At 38.9% G+C, this 20,915-nt stretch overlaps 1 protein-coding gene across 8 annotated transcripts in view; it reads left to right on the forward strand.

The window, feature by feature from the left end:
- Positions 1–20,915, forward strand: part of WDFY3 (WD repeat and FYVE domain containing 3) — a 152,623-nt gene that overhangs the window by 73,927 nt on the left and 57,781 nt on the right. For 6 of the 8 annotated variants that reach the window (XM_077176944.1, XM_077176948.1, XM_077176947.1 and 3 more), the window contains 8 exons: positions 1,816–2,283; positions 3,637–3,735; positions 5,984–6,177; positions 8,319–8,776; positions 10,703–10,786; positions 16,065–16,242; positions 18,879–19,093; positions 20,258–20,370. In XM_077176944.1, coding sequence (XP_077033059.1) covers positions 1,816–2,283; positions 3,637–3,735; positions 5,984–6,177; positions 8,319–8,776; positions 10,703–10,786; positions 16,065–16,242; positions 18,879–19,093; positions 20,258–20,370 — 1,809 coding nt within the window. The remainder of the gene's footprint in view (positions 1–1,815; positions 2,284–3,636; positions 3,736–5,983; positions 6,178–8,318; positions 8,777–10,702; positions 10,787–16,064; positions 16,243–18,878; positions 19,094–20,257; positions 20,371–20,915) is intronic. The other 2 variants (XM_077176949.1, XM_077176951.1) reach the window with 1 other exon arrangement.

The following is a 20,915-nucleotide window of genomic DNA, read 5'->3' on the forward strand; positions in this document are numbered from 1 at the left end:
ATATACCACTGCACAAGAAAAGTTTATTCTAGGATTGCATTTACAGATTTATAGACTAATGAATATACATCCTAGGTTCCTTGGACAGTGACATCCTTTCTCTGGTATGGAGAGAGTTCATTGTTCTTAGGAATTGTTTTTCTTTTGCACTAAATAGAGAAAGAAGGTGAACACTCAGAGTTTAATTTCTTCATGTTTTGATAATAATTTTTTTTTTAGGGTAATCAGCTTGTCTGGTACAATAATATGAGAGAACCATGGTCTGTTGCAATCTGCAAAAGAGTTCTTTACCTTTGTGGTGTTTGTCAGGACATCTCTGTTCCTTTTACCTGCTTTTCATAATGTTTGAAAATTGTCTTTTTATGAAGACTGTTTTCTCAATTTAATAATTTCTCAATTATTTCCATTTAAATCATTTTAGTTCTTGAACTCTGAAAAGTTGGTTAGAATTTGGTTTCTTCAGGGGTCCTCCTAATAATCAAAAATAATTTATTAATCTACTTGATTGCCTGGAACAACTGTTGATACTAAGTTAGAATATTAATACTTGTATCTGACACTATTACGTTCCTGTCACATTTAAGAAGCTCTAAATCCCCTCATTTGAACATTTTCATAGTAAAGAAAGCATGTGAATAAGTCCTTTTAGGAACAACTGTGTTATAATGTAACTAATACTCTTCCAGATGTGAAATTGTTCCAATATTCTTTTACTAGGGAGTTTTCCCTTGCCTTCTGGAGAAATACTGAAATGGAAGGTGGGGAGGCTAGGCATGTAGTTAATTGCATTTACTGTTCAGTTGGGACAACTTAGTCTACAAAAATGAAGAGAGTAGTGTGCCATAGAGAATACATAATAAATAAGAATTTTTTGTTTATGAAAGGGTTTTCAAATCAGGTTAAAAGTTTGCATATACCTTTATTGGAAAAAAAAAAAAGATTTTATTGTTAAAGCATCCTAAATGCTTTGTTTAGATTGTCTTTAAAGTTCTCACTCTTGATTGTGTATTTTGTTAGTTATATTTTACCATTAGTTGTTTTCTGATCATGGGATCTGTCCACTGTGTCTTGTATTATTCCTAAAGAAGTTTAAAAAGTTGAATTTAAGGCATCTTTTGAGTAGAATAATATCTGCCCATAGAAAATTTTGGGGCACACTCATAAATGATGTATTCTTTAGCTAAGTGAATGAGATATCAATCAACTTGAAGGTACTTACAAGACGAAGTGTGACTGAGTTTAAAGCTGTGAGATATTTGTGTGCTAATATTATAGCTACTTTATGCTTTACAACTCTTTCCCTGTGTTTTAATTCTGTAATTGTTAATAGTACTGGACCCTGCCATAGCTTTTTTATTCCCAGCTGCAAGGGCTGTGTTCTGCGTTACAGAACCTATCACTGTTGCTATAATGAGTTCTCCTATGGCATGGGTGCATCATGAGCAGGCTTTGTTTTGTCTCTAGGACCCATGTACCCCATGTCCATTTTAACACTAAATCAGTGTACTTATTTATTGTAAAGAAATTATCTTTGATCAGCATCTTTAGCTGCTTACATAAACTCTTACTACCAAATATATATTAAGATGCCATCTCAAAGAATAGTAGGTTGTGGAATTTGCAGTGTAAGTGGATGTGCAGAGACTTTTTTGAAGTTAATTTTAATGATGTTTTTATTAAAAGTGACATCATACACTGTTATTCCTACTTATTAAAATGCATGCATCATTATTAATAAGTGTATTCATTGTTTATGGTGATTAAGAACTTTTCTCTTTCCTTTCTCCTCCCATCCCACTTTATTTCCTGATTTAGGTCATAGTGTGAGGAATATTCAAGCATTTTCTGTCCTCCAGAATGCATTTTTGAGAGCAAAAACCAACTATCTAGCACAAATCATCCTTGATGCCATCACGAATATTTATATGGCGGACAATGCCAACTACTTCATTTTGGAATCGCAGCACACATTGTCTCAGTTTGCAGAGAAAATTCCTAAACTTCCAGAAGTGCAGACCAAATACTTTGAGATGCTGGAATTGGTTGTCTTCAGCTTGAATTACATACCCTGTAAAGAACTGATCAGTGTGAGCATCCTTTTAAAATCCAGCACTTCTTTTCAGTGTAGCATCATTGCCATGAAGACACTCTTGAAGTTCACTCGTCATGATTACATCTTTAAGGATGTCTTCAGGGAAGTGGGGCTTCTGGAGGTGATGGTAAATCTTCTTCATAAATATGCAGCCCTTTTGAAAGATCCCACTCAGGCACTGAATGATCAAGGTAGTGTGTCCATTTCCATTTTACTAATACTTGTCTTTTTTGGCTGGAAATAGTGGAGTCTTGCATTTAGGAGAAAGGAGAGAGTCTGAACATGTACCTCAAGGCCTGAATTCTGCTGAGGACTGCTGTGCCATCTTAAAAGCTCATTGGAATTGCTTCTCTCAGTTTCTTGAGAGAAGCTCGAGGCTAACTTTAATGAATGATGCTGTATGAATGCAAAGTAGTACAAGCTCATATTTTCCTTTCTAAATGATTTTTTGATGTACTGGTTCAATATTTGTTACTTAATGTGGAAAAAGTATAGGGACAATGCATACCATCACTGTTCTTCCTAACAAAAGGTACTTTGTAACTTTTGCCCCAGATTTGAAAAAATACTATAGAGTGCATATCTGAGCTCTTAATAGGAGACTTTTTTATAAGCAGGGTCTACATTTTTCTAAGCATTAAAAAAAAAAATAAATGAAGATGAGTTGTCTCCAGACTGGAGCATCTCAGATAAGCTGTAGCTGCTAGGCCTCCAAAGCAGGCTCTGCCGCATGCCATAGGAGCCTACATGCACAGACAGACAATTTTTTTTACATTCTTCATTCAAACTGCACTCAAGCTTGTGTGCATCAGTGACACTTAATTTTTAACCATAACTGCTGGATGTTTCACCCAGATTTAATAGTATGAAGCTTCATTAGTGAGTGATAGCTGTAGGTTAGTTGCAAAGCTTTGCTCCCTTCAACTCCATTGGAAAACGCATCCGTTCTTATATTCCTGTAAATAAATGGATGAAACTGTCATCTAATCAGGATGCTACCTGGGTGCACATGTCCTTGTGTTGGGGTTTACCTTTTATTAGAGTAAGTTAAAATAACCAAAAACCCACTGTTTTTCCTGGAGTGTTTCTCTGTGTGTACTATGCCAATTGCAGTGTTGATCTGCTACACCTGTTAAGCAATCAGCACGTTTGCTGTAATTATGTGAGTGTAGTTTTGTGGGTTTTCTGCAGAGTTTCTTTCTCTTTTCAGGTACTGAAAACTGAACAAGAGCAGATGCAGTTAATCTTCAACTGGTGTTGTTTTGTGGCTTGAGGAAACAATAGCTGCAATGTCAGGAGCTCACAATGCTCTAAAACTTCAGTTTAAATTATTGTCTTTATAAAATTAACTTTTCATATGATTCATGGTTAAGCTTTCCCAGGAATGCATGTGTAGACTAAGTCGCAGCTTGCTTTAGAAAATTTTTGGGCTGCATGCTCACTGGGGAAGCAAAGAAAATAAAAGTGTTGGTGGAAAGTATTAAGAAGCATCTTTGAAAAGAGTGATATTTTCTATGACTTTAGCTTCTGAAATTTTTTTGTAGTGGATTCAAGAAACAGCTCATTTGAGGACCAAAAGCAGCTGGCTTTATTGGTTATGGAGACCCTGACAGTACTACTACAAGGATCAAACACAAATGCAGGTGAGTGAAGAGATTGTTGTCAAGATATGTATAAAGAAAATCATGTCTTGACTTTCTATCTTCAGGCCAGTATTCAACTACACTGAAATACACGTTCTCTCTGGCCAAGTTTTCCTAGCAAAGAGAACAGACAGCATAGCCTAGAGTGCATAAAATAAGGAGAACAAGATAGTGTTTAACTTAAATTTCTTTGGTATTGTTTACTTGAAGGCAAACACCAGACCCATCACTCTTCAACAGGTCTATAATAATTCATGGTAGTGTTTGTAAGACTGTTTGGATATTCAAAAATTTAGGCACATAATTAGAAATGTAGTTCAGTGTTCACAGGGTCATGTCTACTTAATGTAATGGCTGTATCTTTAGTTAAAGATGTTTTTTCATTTATATTAAAGAGTTATTCCCAGTCAGTATGTACAAACAGGGCTCTGTTACAACTGTCCTTTTGTAAATGTAAGGCAGTTCTGTATTATAATTCATTAACCAAGACTTAGTGATTTTGAGACTGTGGTAGCATCCACCTGCCTTGCAACAAACCCTTGACTGCTGTTAGATGGCATTCCTGACCTCACCTAGGAAGCATCAATTAGCCATCAGGACCTCCTTGCTGCTTCTCAAGACTGATTTAATATCTCAATATCCACTGGAGAAACAACAGTGGGAGTGTAAAAGGCATCAGCACTTTGGGATGATGCCACAGATGGTTTTTCTGAGGAATCTTGGAGAGTTCAAGGGCCTCATTTCATCAGTAGCTCTCCCAGTTCTGGAGTAGGACAGAGCATACAGGAGGAGCTGAGAAACTATTTCTCAAAAAGTTTGGCTGCTGTCTGTACTGGGATGTGAGCGCAGTGGCGCTGTATCCAGAGGCCAGCAGGGGTTATAGGTCATCACAGAAGCATAAGTAGGCACAGCCTTGCAGTGATTCATACCACACTCAGTGCTTGGTTTCTGATTTTAAACCAGTCTCTCTGATAAGCTTTCCAGAGTATTGCAGAACTGCCAACTACATTTCAACAGGAAATTTGGATGTCAGACCCACACAGGTTTGCTGGATAGTTGAGAACCTACACTAAGAGTGGGAGAAACATAAAATGTTATCCCAGTCTCTATGAAAACCTGACCACAAAGGAAATGGGCTTTACTTCTGAAGGGGAGTGCAACAAGCTCATCTGTGTCAAGGTCTGAGGTCTCTCCTTTTGCACTGAATCCATCTCTGATGCAAAGGACATCAGAGAAAGCAGGGGACAGGAAATGGATAGTGGGATTCATGTCAAAGGATCCAAAGGACATCAGAAAAAGCAGGAGGCAGGAAATGGATAGTGGGATTCATGTCTGTGTGTGTGTATATATATGTATATATATATATATATATATATGTTAGAGGGAATCAACTTATCAACTTGTTAATCCTGAACTTGGTCATTTAAGCTGCTCTTTGAGTTTATCATCACATGGAAAATTATCCCTTTTGATGCAGTAATGCAGCATTGATCCATTTCCCCAGTCAGTTTTCATCTTCAGTAATTAACATAAGAGCAATGCTCTAGGTGCTGACACTGTACTAAACACACATTATATATGCCATATATATACCTTTTGGGGTTTGTAATGCTTTCAGAATCAATTTTCATATAATTTTTGGTTATCACAGTAGCCAGCAAACTTGAAAAACATTGTTTGACTTATGCTTAATCTGTACAGGGATAGGTCTTGCCACAAAAAATCTGCAGAATCTTACAAATCATGTGGATAGACTGAACCACTTCTCAACCAGTGCTTATGTCCAGAAACATCCCAGTTATATTTTCAGTACATAGTGCATTTAGGTCATTACTAAATGTAAGATAACACTACCCTAAACCAGAACAGTATATGGTCTTCACAAAACATGGAGGGTTTGGTACATTTTTTATTTCATCCTGAGACCCTTTGACCTCTAGCATGTAAAGAGTAACTGCTGTTGGAGAAACAGAATTATTGAGGAAATTCTTAGAGCTGACCTCCATTCTTGTACACAATGCCTTTAGTGAAAAATTTTGTCAGAAGACATTGAAGTTCTATTTTTGTTTGTGTTAGAGGAGGAAAAATAGTAGTAAATCATTTCACATCCATAGAGTTAAAACTCTGCCCTTCATTCTGTAGAAATGAAAATTAACACTTTTGGTGTTGTTTTGTTGTCATTATTTGCCACTGTTTTTATTTTGCTTACTCTTAAAAGTGCTTTCTCTGCCACCCTCTTTCTGAGCAGGCATTTTCAGGGAGTTTGGTGGTGCCAGGTGCGTGCACAACATTGTGAAGTATCCGCAGTGCCGCCAGCACGCGCTGATGATCATCCAGCAGCTGGTGTTGTCACCCAGTGGAGAGGATGACATGGGCACCCTGCTGGGGCTGATGCACTCGGCCCCACCTACGGAACTGCAGCTCAAAACTGACATCCTAAGGGTAGGTGAAGCATTCTTCCTCAGCACTCTTCCTCCTACAGTGCGGTTCCAAGAGAGAAAACACTGAGAAGGGCATTGGATTGAGCTGGATTGGATGGGTGGTGTTTAGGTAGTATGTAGATTGTCTCTGGAGTTGAAATACGTATATTTGATCCATGCTTTTATTTTTCCTTTCTACCATCTATATCCATGGTAGGCTTCAGAACTGGAGCTGTAGGCTAGTGAATATGTTTTTAGCGTCATCACATTTGTGGATAGAAAATTAGGTTCTGCAGTTAGGATAATTTTCCTTGGTGGGTTCTTACTGAGTTAAAAATAATGGGAATACAAACAAAACAAAAAAAAAAGCAAGCAAGTAACGTACATTTATTTTCAGCTCTGACTTGCATTTTCTGTGGCATCTTATTTTACCAATTTTTATCTATGAATGCTGAAATAATTAATATAAATGCAAATTGTAATGATCATAGTAGAAGATAAAGCTGAAGAACTTGCTGAAGCAAAATAGTAAGAAAGTAAGGCTGGGAGTGGAGGAAGAAGCAAGAAAACTCTGGTCTGTTTCCTGTTGTATTAGGTATTTTGTTTGCTAATCTAGACCCACAATTTCTCCTCAGAGTAGTTAATGTTATTTTTTAAATTGAAAAAATACTGATTTATTTTAGGGTAGAAAAGCTGAGGCAAATAGTAGAAAGCACATGAGTCTTAAAGAAGATAACTCAGGCATCTAGGTTAATTTCTGTTCAAAGGAGCTGTAATATTTCTCTGGCAGATGAACAGCTTCATATTATTCCAAAAGACATAAAGAAAAACTAGTAATAAAACTATTTATTTTCTGTGTAATGTCTGTGAAGGTCTTCAGCCATTTTTGAGCATGTGTTATTTATTCACCATACCTACGGGGAAAGAAAAGATATTGGAGCTCCCCAGAGGATTTAACAGAAAATCAGGATTTCTGTCTTTCCCTTGACCTGTTGTACTTGTCCTCCCTTGATGCTGTTCTCAGAAGTTTTGGTTATGGAACTGACAGCCCAGAACAGTGTGGTGATGTGTCTCTTACTGTTTGTTCAAGTTTGTCAAGAAAGGAGATGGTGCCTTCAGAGGAATGACAGTCTTGCTATTTCACTACCTATCTTCTGAGTGCTTAAAAAAGCAGCTTGATTCTGAAGAAGTAAACTTTCAGTCATGGGAAATTCTCCTTGGCCTATTTTTCTGTATCAGTAACATTTTTCTGTTGTTTATGATGCTTTCTGTAGGGAGACTTTTTCTTCTTTATTCACATGTTGTTCAAACTTCCCATGACAGGTATCCTTTACGTTTGTTTTTGGCTGTATGGAGGGGCTTCTCTGCCTCCTGATTTCACAGATAATGAGTATTATTCTCTAGTACCTAAGTTCATGTATTTTCTGCTGTTTATACCATGGCTTTGCATTTATTTGTTCAGCAAGTAAGGTTTTATCCACTTTCGTTTCTCTCTAGGGCTTACTTTTGAGAAGAATCTCTTAAAATATAGTCTCAGTCTCAATTCAAAGATTTATAGAGGAAAGCTAAAAATAAGTGGGCATATTTGGCTAATTTTTACTGCCTGAATTTGCTAACTGAGTTGTTACATTTGAGTTCTGTTGTGGATTCATAGCTGCCAGGTGTTTCCGCATTGTTGATTTCTAGGGGATTGTTAGGATGCTCCAAGGTTTGGAATTCTCATTGCTGAAAGAAGTAATTTGCCTTCTCTTGTTTGAAATTGTTTGTGAAGTGAGATGGCAGAGAAGATTCCTTTCTAACAGAGATACTCTCCACCTAGTCACTAAGAGAATTATTTGGCAATTTTGAGTTCCATTCTGGGCTTGGTCAGGTCTTTTCTGTTGGAAGGTAATTTCTTATTTCTAAATAAGGGTCAATGTTCTACTTTGCCTCCTGATATTTTTTTTTTATTTTGTAAACTTTTGAGTATCAGAATTTTTGTAGTATAAGATGACCTTCAGAGATTTCAGGCATTACCAAGTTCAGACAAGTGACACAAGGATTTTACTGCCACAACAATGTTTTGTGAACAAAAATGTTCCTACCTTTTCCCAGGCTGTTTGTAATGCTGCTGCTTGTTGTTGCTGTTGTTTCCCTGTTTTGATTGTTTGTTTTGTCCTACAGGCCCTACTCTTGGTGCTGAGAGAGAGTCACCGCACAAGAACTGTTTTTAGGAAAGTTGGTGGATTTGTGTACGTCACATCTTTACTTGTTGCCATGGAAAGATCTTTGTGCTCACCACCTAAGAATGGCTGGGAAAAAGTAAACCAGAACCAAGTGTTTGAACTGCTTCACACTGTGTTCTGCACATTGACTGCAGCAATGCGCTACGAGCCAGCCAACTCTCACTTCTTCAAGACAGAGATCCAGTATGAAAAACTGGCAGATGCTGTTCGATTACTTGGCTGCTTCTCAGACTTGAGGAAAATAAGTCCCTTGAATGTCTTCCCTTCAAATACACAACTGTTTCAAAGGCTTTTGGACGATGACCTAATATCCCTGGATTCTGTGTCACCTACTCTAAGACACTGCAGCAAACTTTTTATTTACCTCTACAAGGTAGCAACGGATTCTTTTGACAGGTATGGCCTTTGCTTTTTTTTCCCCTTCCTTTTCTTTCATCTTCTCTGCCTGCCCCACACCAGTGTTCCCCAGAATAGTTCTCTTCAGATACCTTCATTGCTTTTGTATTTCCATTTTAATCTACTTCTTTCTTCCTTCACTCCACTGAGAGGAGGATAAGGTGTTAACATCTGACCAAATAATGACTTAGCTTGCTGGTGTTCTCCAGGGTGTACAGCATTCTCTCTGATGTTGGATGTTTTTATCGTGGCTGCAGTTAAAATAGAGATATCAGTTCATGGTTATATTTGATGTGTTGAAGCAACCTGTTGGTTGATAGGCTGACAGGTTGCATTATCATAATTAGAAAAACTATGCTTTTACTAAGTGAAATGAAAATTTGGTTGTTGAATGTCATACCTTAACTTCATGTTTCATTTGATATGGAACTTTAAAGTAAATGATTAAATAATACCATGATTAATTTAAAAACATAGGATCATTTAGGCTGGAAAATACTCTTAAGATCAGGTCTAACTCTAAGTTTGGCACTACTAATCAACCACTAAACATGTCCTTCAGTGCCACATCTACATATCTTTTAAAGACCCCTAGGGATGATGACTCAACTTCATCCAAGGGCAGCCTGTTCCAATGCTTGATAACCCTTTTGGTGAATTTTTTTTCCAAATATCAAATCTAAACTTCCCCTGGTTCAACTTGAGGCCATTTCCTCTTGCCTTTTGGCTAGTTATTTGGGAGGAGAGGTGGTGGATGCTCTACTGCTATGACCATCTCTCAAGTAGTATTAGAGACTGATAAGGCCTTCCCTGTGCCTCTTTTTCTCCTTGCTTGCACATAAGATGAACATCTTGTTTGACATGGATTTGCTTGTTCTTTAAAGTTCTAGGTAGTCTGTAAATTATTGTTTTTTTAAATTTAACTGGGAGACACTCCCAGAGTGAAACAACTTGAATTTAAATTGTAATGAGACTCAAAATGAGCAGAAATGTGTTTTAAAGGTTCAAAATGACAACAAAGCTTTGTGAAATACGTATTGAAGACTGGCTTGTCTTAAAGTAGTTTTTGCCACAATTTAAGGTACAAAACATGAAATACAAACCTAACCTTTGTATCTGGGACCTTTAAGCTATTTATACCCCAGCCTTTGAATGTATGTGACCCTGTTATAATAAGATGGGCCATCTTGCCCCCAAAGCAAGAGATCTTAGTGCTTTTCTTTTCTTTAATGAAAATTTTAACAACTAACAAACCAACAAAAAAACCACCCTAACACACTCACACACTCACACTCTGACACATTCACCAAAAAGCCAATTTCAGAAATCAGTTTAATTAATCTCATTTTGAAGTGTTATTAAAGCATTCAGGTAGTAGGAGGACAGTTTGTATTAAGAGTGTATTATTCATACTTAGAAGTTGACACTGGCTAACAGTAGAGAATGAGGAAACAGTGGGGTAAGTAAATCACATGGTGATGTTGCATAAGATACCTCACGAAGTTCCCTTTTTTTTTTGGCTTTTATTTTCAGTGATTTTTTTCTTCTTTAAATTTTCTGTTCATCATTCATTATTGAATTTACATTGACTTTATTTCTTATTCCTGTTGGTTATATCTAATTTACTGAAGCTTTACTTCTCCTCTGAATTTCTGCTGTTGAACGCTGAAAGATGTTCTGCTTTGCTGGTATCTCAGCAGAGCACTGAACAAGCAGTGCAGAGTCACACCACAAGACCTGTGCACACTTTGCATTTCTGTGTGTTCACCTGAGGCTGTCGTTCAATTTGTCCTTTGTCATCCATGTTGTTTCTGAAGGGTGGATCCAAGTAACAATTTTATTGGTGCTTTTGTAAAACTAACAAGCTTATGGCCTCTGGTTTCTTCTCTAACCTCTCTGTCCTACCCCTGTCTGTTTTGTCTGTAGTCGTGCAGAACAGATCCCTCCTTGCCTGACAAATGAGACTTCTCTCCCCTCTCCTTGGGGTACGCCAGCTTTGTCCAGGAAAAGGTACCGACCCTTCAAAGAGAAGCTGATCTCCTTTCCAATTTTTCTCTCTTGCTGTTGTGTTTCTTCATTTTGGGGGAGGGATGTTTCTCTTAAATTGCTATTCTGAGGAGTGCATTTCCACTTGTGTGTTTACTGGATAAAAAAAATGTAAAGGCATGTTTCATAGTGAATCCTAGGCAGTGATGAGATTAGAGATGTCTCCAGATTCCCATAGCACTTAAAGTTAGACTTGTGTTTCAAAACCAAACAAAGCCTAGCATAAGAAATTATCTAAGGGAGGTATATATCACACTCTCAGGAACAGTTCAAAGGGATTCAGACTGTGCTAGTACATCAATGAATACAGCAGGATTTCTTTTTTCCTGACTAATTTTTCAAGGAAGCTTACTTTTGGTGGAAGGTGGATGCTTGTAAAGGTGCTCATTTTGTTAGTAATTGCAGAGAATAAAAGGTAAAGAATGAACCTGTCAGCACTTGACTACCAAATCATGTAGAGACATGCTGAATTAAAAGGTTTGGAAAGAAAGCACAAATGGCCCAATTCAGAAATCCAAGCACCTGCTTTCACTCCCAAGCTAGTCTTTTCTTATGCATCTTAATGTGTCTGGTAGACTTTAATATTTTTTTAAAATAAAGGTTACTCTATGAACAGTGTTATTTACAGGTTTGTGCAAATGCAAAAAAAAAAATTTTCCTGGAGTCCTCAGGGAAGGGAGCAGCCCTTTGCTATCTACAGATGGAAGTTAGACAGAAATTTGCTTTTGAGAGCTAAAAAGGCATTTGAAAGACACAGGGTTATCTGACATGCAGGTGCCATGTGTAGAAAATACGATCATTATTGATTGGTATACTGCTTAAGATAGGCCATCACGCTTCATGCTTGGAATGTAAAATATTTTGCAAAGGAAAACAACCAAAGATGCTTTTGGAAACTGATTTGAAAGGAATGTTTATACTAAAGCAGGTTAATAAAGAGAACCTTTTTTCTTTACTGAGTGATGTTACCCAGGTCATACCTGGGTATTCTACAGGGGTGGCTTGGACAAAGGCACCTGCCCAGTAACCCAGAACCACTTGATTGTAATTTCCTTTCTTTTATAACCCTGAGGCATTGAAGAACAAACATTATAGTTTACAGAGAAAAACCTTAGCTGTCAAAGTATTTTCCCTGTCATTTACTCTGAAGAAACATGTGAGAAAACAGTGTGTCCTGTGGAGGCTCTTTACAGCTTCAGCCCTGCATTAACCCCTAGTGTTGCAGATTGCCCATCCCTTTGCTACATTTTGCTGTTCTCCCAGGTGTAGGTGGCAGGGCTGCTCAGGTTCACTGAATTACTCAAATACACAGATATGCAAAGACTTGCAGCAAGCAGTGCCTGCCAAACAGGAGCTGATTCCAGGGTGTGATGAACAAGACTGCCAGATGGGTGGCTGACGCAGCCTGGAAATTAAAATATAAATATAGCTATATATGAATAGATACATTAGGCTTCCCTTGGGTTTTTTTGTGGTACTGAAAATGCAAGCAGTTGCTTGAAAACCCAAGGTAAAGATTGGGTAGTTTAAAAAGTCATTATCCATGTGGGGTGCTTGCAGCAATTCAGGTAAGCTCCAGTACAGTAATGTAGGTACTTGCTGGGGTTAAGTGCTTTTGAAATGGATTTTCACAAACAAAAAAAGCCTTTGGATTGTTACAAATTGTGTAAGACTCAAAGTAAAAGTGGACAGAAAGAATGATCATGCTTGCCTGGGTGACTTTCAGATCCTTTCTGAAAAGCATGTTTTAAATTAAAAAAAAAAACCTAGGCATTCCAGAAAGTCTGTTTGAACAGCTGTCTGCTTTCTCACAGCATCATGTTTGTCATTCCTAGTGAATTCAGTGCCAGTGGCTGTGATCTTTCTGCTTTCAAAAATAAGCAGCTTGGGGTTTGGAGTCCAATATTTTTTTTCTCCTCCTAAATGTCAGATACAGTCAAATTCTGTCAAAGTTGACTCTTCCCAGAGAAGTGTTTGCTCTTCTCTTATTGTTTTCTGTCTCCTTTGCTTTGCATCCCTGGGATCTCCCTTGTTGTGGCCTGATTTTCTGCCTTTTGACTTGTAAGATAGATGCCTGAGGGAGAGCCCTCTGTTGTTTTGGCTAAAAGAGCAAGCAGACACTGTGCACACAAATAATTCTTATAAACAAAAATAGCACAGTTCTGGTTTCTCACACAGTCTAGAATAGTTTTAGATGCACTGATATGCTAATATTGTCTCTCAGACGTGTCTCAAAGCTGTATTTCCCTGTGGAGTGCTGCCCTCCAAGTGTTCTCCTATATGGAAGCAGAGTAGGTGGGACTCCTGCAGCATGTGTTGGGATGGCAGTACATGGCTGTCCTCCCTGTTACCTGCAATGCATTGTTCTTCCACACCTGTGTAATTTGAATCAAGAACTACAGCTTTTTCAACTCTTTGATTGTTGTAAATTTTAGCAGAAATAAGCATTTTCTCTTTTTTTTTTTTTAAAGGACATTTTAGTCCTGACAGGGTAACGTAGAGATATAAAGTAGAATATAGCTTTGACTTTTTAGCCATTATTTTTAAAAGGTTATGTAGTGATCACTCTTGGGGAACAATCTGCAAAGGGTTTATCTGCAGTAAATCTTACTTATTTCTTTCCAGATCAAAATGCTGTTGTAATTTTCATCAATAATTATAGCTAATTATATAACTAAAGTTATATTAATTAATTTCTCTTAAATTATATATTTTATTAAATTGGATTAGACATACAGATGCATGTCATCTTGTGTACACTGCCTTTTTCCATTATCTACTTCTTCTTCTTCCTCCTTAAAGGAGGCATATAAGAATTGGAAGTATGGCTAAATGAAGTTATTGCAAGTTCTACCCTGACCCATAGAACTATAACATTTAATTAATATTTTGGAAGGATTTTGTAAGATCTCTTTTCTTTTTTCTGTGTAGAGATATCTTTACAAGCTGGTTTTTTTTCCCCTCCTGAATTGATACAATTTCTCCTTGTATATGTATATGGAAATGTATATGGAAAAACTAAAAATTGAAGGTATTTTAAAATTACGTGAAAAACTTTTAATAATATATGCTTTAAAAAAGAATTCTTCTGTAGTCTGCTAACAGGAAGCCTAGTCTGGACTGTATTGCCTTTTCAGTTGTGTGGAATGTTGCAGTCCAGGTGGTTTGAGACCAGGATCATATTTATGTTTGTGCCTCACAGTGAGCAATGTTTTTGTTATGTTCTCTGTGTACTACCATGTCTTAACCTCATAATTTACCTGACAAGGTGAATGTGATAGTGGAGATCAGTGTGCTTAAAAGTAAAATTTGTACTTAAAAGTGGGCAGAATGTCTTAAGGAATGGACTTTTACTAGACTTATGAGAATTCTTAAATATAAATGGATATTTAGGTTTTTTAAGTGCATCGTGTAAAACTTGCATTGAGATGCTCAAGGTGACAGTGGGAAGAGGGTGCAGATTTCTCCTTCAGATGAAGAGCAGTGCTTTTAGGATGCATGAGAAACAATTGCCTGTGTTCCAATCTCTGCAGTAAGTCAGGGCAGAGGCTTGAGATAACATCTCTTTGTGATAGCATTACCAGTTGTTACACTGTTCTTAATTCCATTCATTTTTAAAAGCAACAATGAAGCCTTTCTTACCTGCTAGATGTTTCCATAAGTGGTGGAGTTGACAGAGAAGTGTAGAAAATGAATGGCTTAAGGGTTTGTAAAAAACACAAGAAAAATTCATTTAGGGAGATCTTTTTCTTAGCAGTTGGTTTAAATAGAATTGCCATATTACTTTCTGTTTCCTGTAAGCATTAGCTAAATGAATAAAGCATTGGTAATCTAATTTTTCTTAAAAACTCTCTTTTGAACAGTACTCTTGGGTTGTTCAGGTGCCAATTTTTTGCTGATCTGCCATAAAGCTTTTCAGTAGGAACCTTTTTATTGGAACATTATTTATTGAACCAGTTTTCCAGCCAGCACAAGAAGATTGTGCTGTGCTTCCTGTTGTCCTGTTTTAGGCTGAATAATCTGAGGTCTCAGCCTTCCCCCATAGATGTGTTTCTTGCTGGAGGATTGGGCTTGATGGCTATGTTTAGGGCAGAATTGTGTTTGCAGCCTTCCTCATTTCCCATCTATGTCCTGTTTTTCCCAGGAGAAGGAGGTTGCCTTGTTGGAAGTGTCTAAAGGATGAGGAACAGCCAGTCTCAAAGTCTTAACTTGTGTTAGGGTCAGGGTTTGAGTAAATTTCTGTCACTGAGAACAGAAGCGAGGAAATAGTTCTTTCAACTGATATGATAAGAAGAAACCCTTCTTGTTTTGCTGTATTCAGTTGTAAAACAAAGGATAATATGTGATCATCAAAAAAATTTCTTACACAGAGTTTGTTCTATTTCTTCTTACAAATAAGCGTATGATAAATACACTGGGCTATGGCGATTTGGGTTGGGGTTTTTCTGGGTTCGTGGATTTTTTTCTTTTGGGGGTTTCTTGTGTGTTTTGGTTTTCTTCTTTTGTGGTGAGCATGAGTCTTTCAATCTCGCTTTTGCTTCTAAAGCACCATCTTGAAAGCATATGTTCAGTATGCTGCTCATGCTGTTTGTGTGTTGAAACCCTTGCTGAAAGAAGAGTGGCATCAAACTGATATCTCCAGGAGTTTCAATGAAGAACGTTTGCATTTCTCAGCACCAGTGGTTGCTTCTAAGTCAGTGTGTCAAATCCTCTTTTCCCTGGATCAGGCTAAAGCATCTTCATGCAGAACCAAATGGCTGTAACAGTCATGGAAGGACTGAGAACATACAGATTGCTGGCATGAGCACAAAGACCACCTTTCTATTCCCCTAGGCCGATTAGAGATTGCTGAGAGTTTTGTGCTAGTACATTTCATAATCAGTTGTTAATGAAAAGCGAATGGGGAGACACATGCAGAGAACAGGAGCAGTGGTAGATTGCTCACTGCAGTTGTTGTGCGCCGCCACGGCAACTAGAATAAAAAGAGGGAGGCAATAAAAACAATCTCTTAATTCTTGAAACTGTGTAGCACCTGGGAAAGACACTTCCAAATTCAAGAATAGTTGAGAAACTGAAGCCTCTCCTGGCTGTCTTTAGGGAAACATGCCCAAAAGGTTTGAGAAGAGGAACTTCTTGAGGGAAGGGAAAGGAATATAGGCCAGTATAATTTTACAGCTGTTTGAAAAATGCAGAGCTTATAATGGCTGGGTGTTGTAACCATGGGATGTTTTCTGTCCTGCAGGCACACATATCATTCTGTTTCAACACCTCCTGTTTGCCCTCAGAAAAACATAGCTGATGTGAAACTCCAGACAGGACCCACATCCATACAAAGCTCTGATGCAGTCATTATTCACCCTGGTGCTATGCTTGCAATGCTGGATCTTCTGGCCTCTGTTGGATCAGCAACACACCCAGAGGTAAGGGAAAAAAATGTGTGGTCTGAAGCTTTGGGAGTTGCTGGGGGAAGGGATGGCTGTGGGAAATAGGAAAGCTGGTGATGTCCTCTCATTTTGTACTGAAAAACTAATATATTTCCCAGGTTGAGTTGTATATTCCCAGGTTGAGTTGGCATAGAGATCTGAAAGAAATTTCTTTATTTCATGGGCTTTCTTTTGTTTATCTCTTTCAAACTCTTGTAAGTAATGTAAGTTTAAAGAAAGGTCTGAAGTGGCCATCAGATAAGTTTCCAAGCACTGTGATTAATTCATGTTTTCCCTGATTTATTTGGTATTAATGCATACTGTGAGGACACAGGACTGAACATCATATCTTGGGCTATGCACACTGTTTGAAGGAGCTGGAATATGTTCTAGTTCTAAAGTTGTTCTAGTTAAAGTTCTAAATATGTTCTAGTTCTAAGTTATACTGACTGCTTTGTACAATTCCCAACCCAAAATGTCTTTGTATGTGAAGGATTTCTTGGACATTTTTGCAAGTTGCTTATGTATTTTTTGTTTGAGATGTCTTCCCTGAAGAATACTTTTTATTAAAAAAAAAAAAAAAGTTCTGAAAGCTTGCAAGAATTACTGCATTCTTCTTTCTTGGTCTCTACTGGTCGTGAGTGTGGTAACTTTCTGCCTTCATGACATAAATTTGACAAGTATGTTGCATACGTCTTTAGTTTTGTAGAGGTTATGGTGGTGGTGAGGAGCAGAATGAAGCCCATATAATCCAAGGGGAAGTAGTTAGCAACCTGATACACAAGTTAAACATTCACAAATTGATAGGGCTGGTGGAATCTGCCCAAGGGTGCTGAGGAAGCTGGTGGAAGTGCTCACTGAGCCACTTTCCATCATTTACCAGCAGTCCTGGCTAATCAGGAAAATTACAGCTGGCTGCAATTTAGTCAATGTGATGCCCATCTACAAGACTGGCCAGGAAGATCAGGGGAACCACAGGCCCCTCAGTCTGACCCCAGTGCTGGGGAAGGCTTTGGAGCAGATCATTACACATCCCATACTGCAGCACGTACAGAACAGTTGTGAAATCAGGCCCAGCCAGCATGGCTTTATGAAAGGCAGGTCCTACTTAACTAACCTGGTCTCCTATGACAAGGTGACCCTCTTGGTTGATGAGGGAAAGGCTGTGGATGTTGTTTACCTGGACATTAGTAAAGCTTCTGACACTGTTTGCCGCTGCATTCTCCTGGAGAAACTGGCTGGTCGTGGCTTGAGTGGGTGCACTCTTTGCTGGGTTAAAACTGGCTGGGTGGCCAGGCCCAGAGTGGTGGTGAATGGAGTTACTACACCCATCTGGCAGATGGCCACCAATGGTGCTCCCCAGGGCTCAGGACTGGGCCGGATCTGTTTAGTATCTGTGTTGATCTGGTTGAGGGAATCAAGTACACCCTCAGTCAATTTGTGGATGGCACCAAGTTCAGCCAGAGTGCTGATCTATTGGAGGGAAGGAAGGCTCTGCAGAGGAATCTGGACAGGCTGGATTGATGGGTTGAGGGCAGTTGTGTGAGATTGCCAAGTGCTGAGCCCTGCTCTTGGGTCACAACATCCCCAGGCAGTGCTACAGGCTGGAATGGCTGGAAAAGACCTGGGAATGCTGGTCTACAGTATGAGCCAGCTGTGCCCAGGTGGCCCAGAAGGCCAATGGCATCCTGGCCTGTATCAGCAAGTGTGGCCAGAAAGACCAGGGCAGTGATCATACTTGGTACTGCTGAGCCTGCACCACAAGTCCTGTGTCCAGTTCTGGACCCATCACTACAGGAAAGACGTTGAGGTGCTGGACCCTGTCCAGAGAAAAGCAGAGGAGCTGAGGAAGGGTCTGGAGCACAAGTCCTGAGAGGACTAACTGAGGGAGCTGGGAGTGTTTTAGCCTGGAGAAAAGGAAGCTCAAGGAGGTTCCTTACCTCTCTCTAAAACTACCTGAAAGTAGGTTGTAGCAAGGGGAGGGGCAGTCTCAACAAGTCAAACAAGTGATAGGCTGAGAGGAAATGGCATGAAGTTGTGCCAGGGGAAGTTTAGGTTGGATATTAGGAAAAACTTCTTTACCAAAAAGGTTAAGCACTTGAATGGGCTGCCTAGGGCACTGTTTGAGTCGGCAGGCATGGAAGTCTTTAAAAGACATGTAGATGTGGCACTTGGGAACATGGTATAGTGGTGGGCTAGGCCATGCTGGGTTAGGAGTTCAACTCAGTGATCTTGAAGGTCTTTTCCAACCTAAATGATTATGTTTCTAAGTTACTAGGAATAGCTTAATAGTCACAAAAATAAGAGTTTCTAGTTCTCTCTAAGCTGGCTGTCTTTGCTGGTGAAAAGTAGAGGTTAGTTTAACCATTCTTACCTGAATTATTTTTCTTGACCATAGTTCTGCTAATCCTTTGTCTAACTAATTACCCTTTTTTGTGCAGAGTGTTTCTTTACACAGACATGTGCACACACACACCCTGAAAACACACAAGTGCATGCATGTATATTTAAGTATAGTTAATTTTCTGTATTTATTGCTAATGGTAGTTTCTTTTCTATTATGTATAAAGCCTGTCTTCTATTTTCCTCCTCAGTTGGCACTTTCTCAAGCCCTGTGCTGTTCTCTTTTACAGCATGCGCTGGATCTGCAGCTGGCGGTGGCCAACATCCTGCAATCTCTGGTGCATACAGAGAGAAACCAGCAAGTCATGTGTGAAGCTGGGCTCCATGCACGACTTCTGCAAAGATGCAGCGCTGCGCTGGCAGATGAGGACCACTCCTTGCATCCACCACTCCAAAGGATGTTTGAAAGGCTGGCCTCCCAGGCTCTGCAGCCCATGGTGTTGAGGTCAGAAGGATAGCCCTGAAGTTCAGTTGGACTGAGGCCTGCAGCCTGCACTGTCCCTGGCTCACTGTAAATGGCTGGCAGTGGTAGAGAGCCTTAGTGACCTGATGTGGTAGAGATAGCACAATATCCCATTTTTTCTCATCAAATAGGTTGTCTCTTGACAGAGAGAGACTTTTTACCAGGGCCTGTAGTGAGTACCAGTGCTACAGGTTTTAAAGTGCAAGAGGCTGGATTTAAATTAGACTTGAGGAAGACATTTTTTACAGTGAAGGAGCTGAGACACTGGAAGAGGTTGTCCAGAGAAGTTGTGAATGTCCCATCACTGGAGTTGTTCAAATCAGGTTAGACAGGGCTTTGAACAACCTAGTGTAAGTGAAAGCAGTACCAGCACACAGCAGAGGGCTTAGACCAAATGACCTTTAAAGGTTCCTTCCAACCTAAACTGTCCTGGGGTTCTGTGGTCTCAGCTGTAAGAGGGAATTTATTTGTATTATTTCCTATGGATCACTGGCTGGCTGACCTGTAGCCAGGACAGCTGCTTGGTTCCCCTCAGTGACATGTAGCTGTGTCAGAAGGGATTCTGCAAGGAGCCCTTTAGCTCATAGTCACATTACAAGGACTTCAGCTTCTCTAAGCAGAGCCATTGATAGCCTGGGTAGCTCTATAGTGAGATAGTACAGTTATCTAGAGATACAGGTGTTGATAGCTGTGAAATGATTCCCCCAGCCAAACAGGACACACTGGTAAAACAAAGCTGAAGTCACTTACTTCAGCCTATGATCTACCTCTCCAGAAGAGTTCCCCTTGCTGGACATGCATCATTGAATGTCCTGATGTTCTCCTACAGAATGCAGCAGCCTCCTGCCATGTTTTCAAATGATGAGAAGGGAATTATCAAAATTGCTTTATTTTATGATAAATTACTTTATCCAAATTGCTTGATTTTCAAAATAGTGTCAACTTTTGAGAGCATGTGTTCCAAAATTAAATTGTTTTGAATGGATCAAATATGTTATGGATCATAATTATGCATTGCATAATTTTCTTAGTTAAAAGTTTATTGCAAGCAATTACTGTCTTTTTTAAAAGTGCTATTAGATTTGGTGCCACTATAGGCAAATAAGTAGAGAAAAATACTTCCAAATTTTTTTTTCTCTTTCTTAGGGAATTTTTACGCTTGGGAAATCCTTTGAATTGTGGAGCCTGGGACAAAAAGTTGTTGAAACAGTACCGAGTGCACAAACCGAGCTCACTGAGTTTTGAACCAGAAATGAGAAGTAGGTGCTCAAGTGCTAAAAATGTGTGTAAATAATGTTTCACTCATGTCCCCCAACTGCATACCTATTTAAAATTTTTAGATAAGCATTCATAACAACCCAACTTTACCCCAGCTTTGTATGAATGTGAAATCATCAGAACAGTCAGACTGGAAAAGTTCTAAAACCAGAGGGAATGTAGTACTTATATTGAGTATATATCCAGCAAAGATTATTGCAGGTTTTTGTATTAAGAAGTAACTGCTAAATATGGTAGTAGTTTGTTTTTAAGTCTTGAGTAGGTTGTGCATTTGTAGTTACTTAACATTATTTTTTTCTCAGCTACTTTCATGTGCACACAACAAATCACTAAATCTGTGTAGTATCTCCCATAGGTTCAGTAAGGTGTCAGATAACTGCTCAATCTCCTATCATTATCCTTGAGTTGTAGAGCTTGGGAATGGCTATTCATGTAGTACAGTAGAGTCTCAGTAAATTGTAATACAAAGAAATTTTTGAAAAGTTTCCAAAGCACAAGATATTTATTTCTGTGTGTCGGCTTGGTC

This window comes from Agelaius phoeniceus, chromosome 4, assembly GCF_051311805.1.
Source record: "Agelaius phoeniceus isolate bAgePho1 chromosome 4, bAgePho1.hap1, whole genome shotgun sequence".
Classification (NCBI taxonomy): domain Eukaryota; kingdom Metazoa; phylum Chordata; class Aves; order Passeriformes; family Icteridae; genus Agelaius; species Agelaius phoeniceus.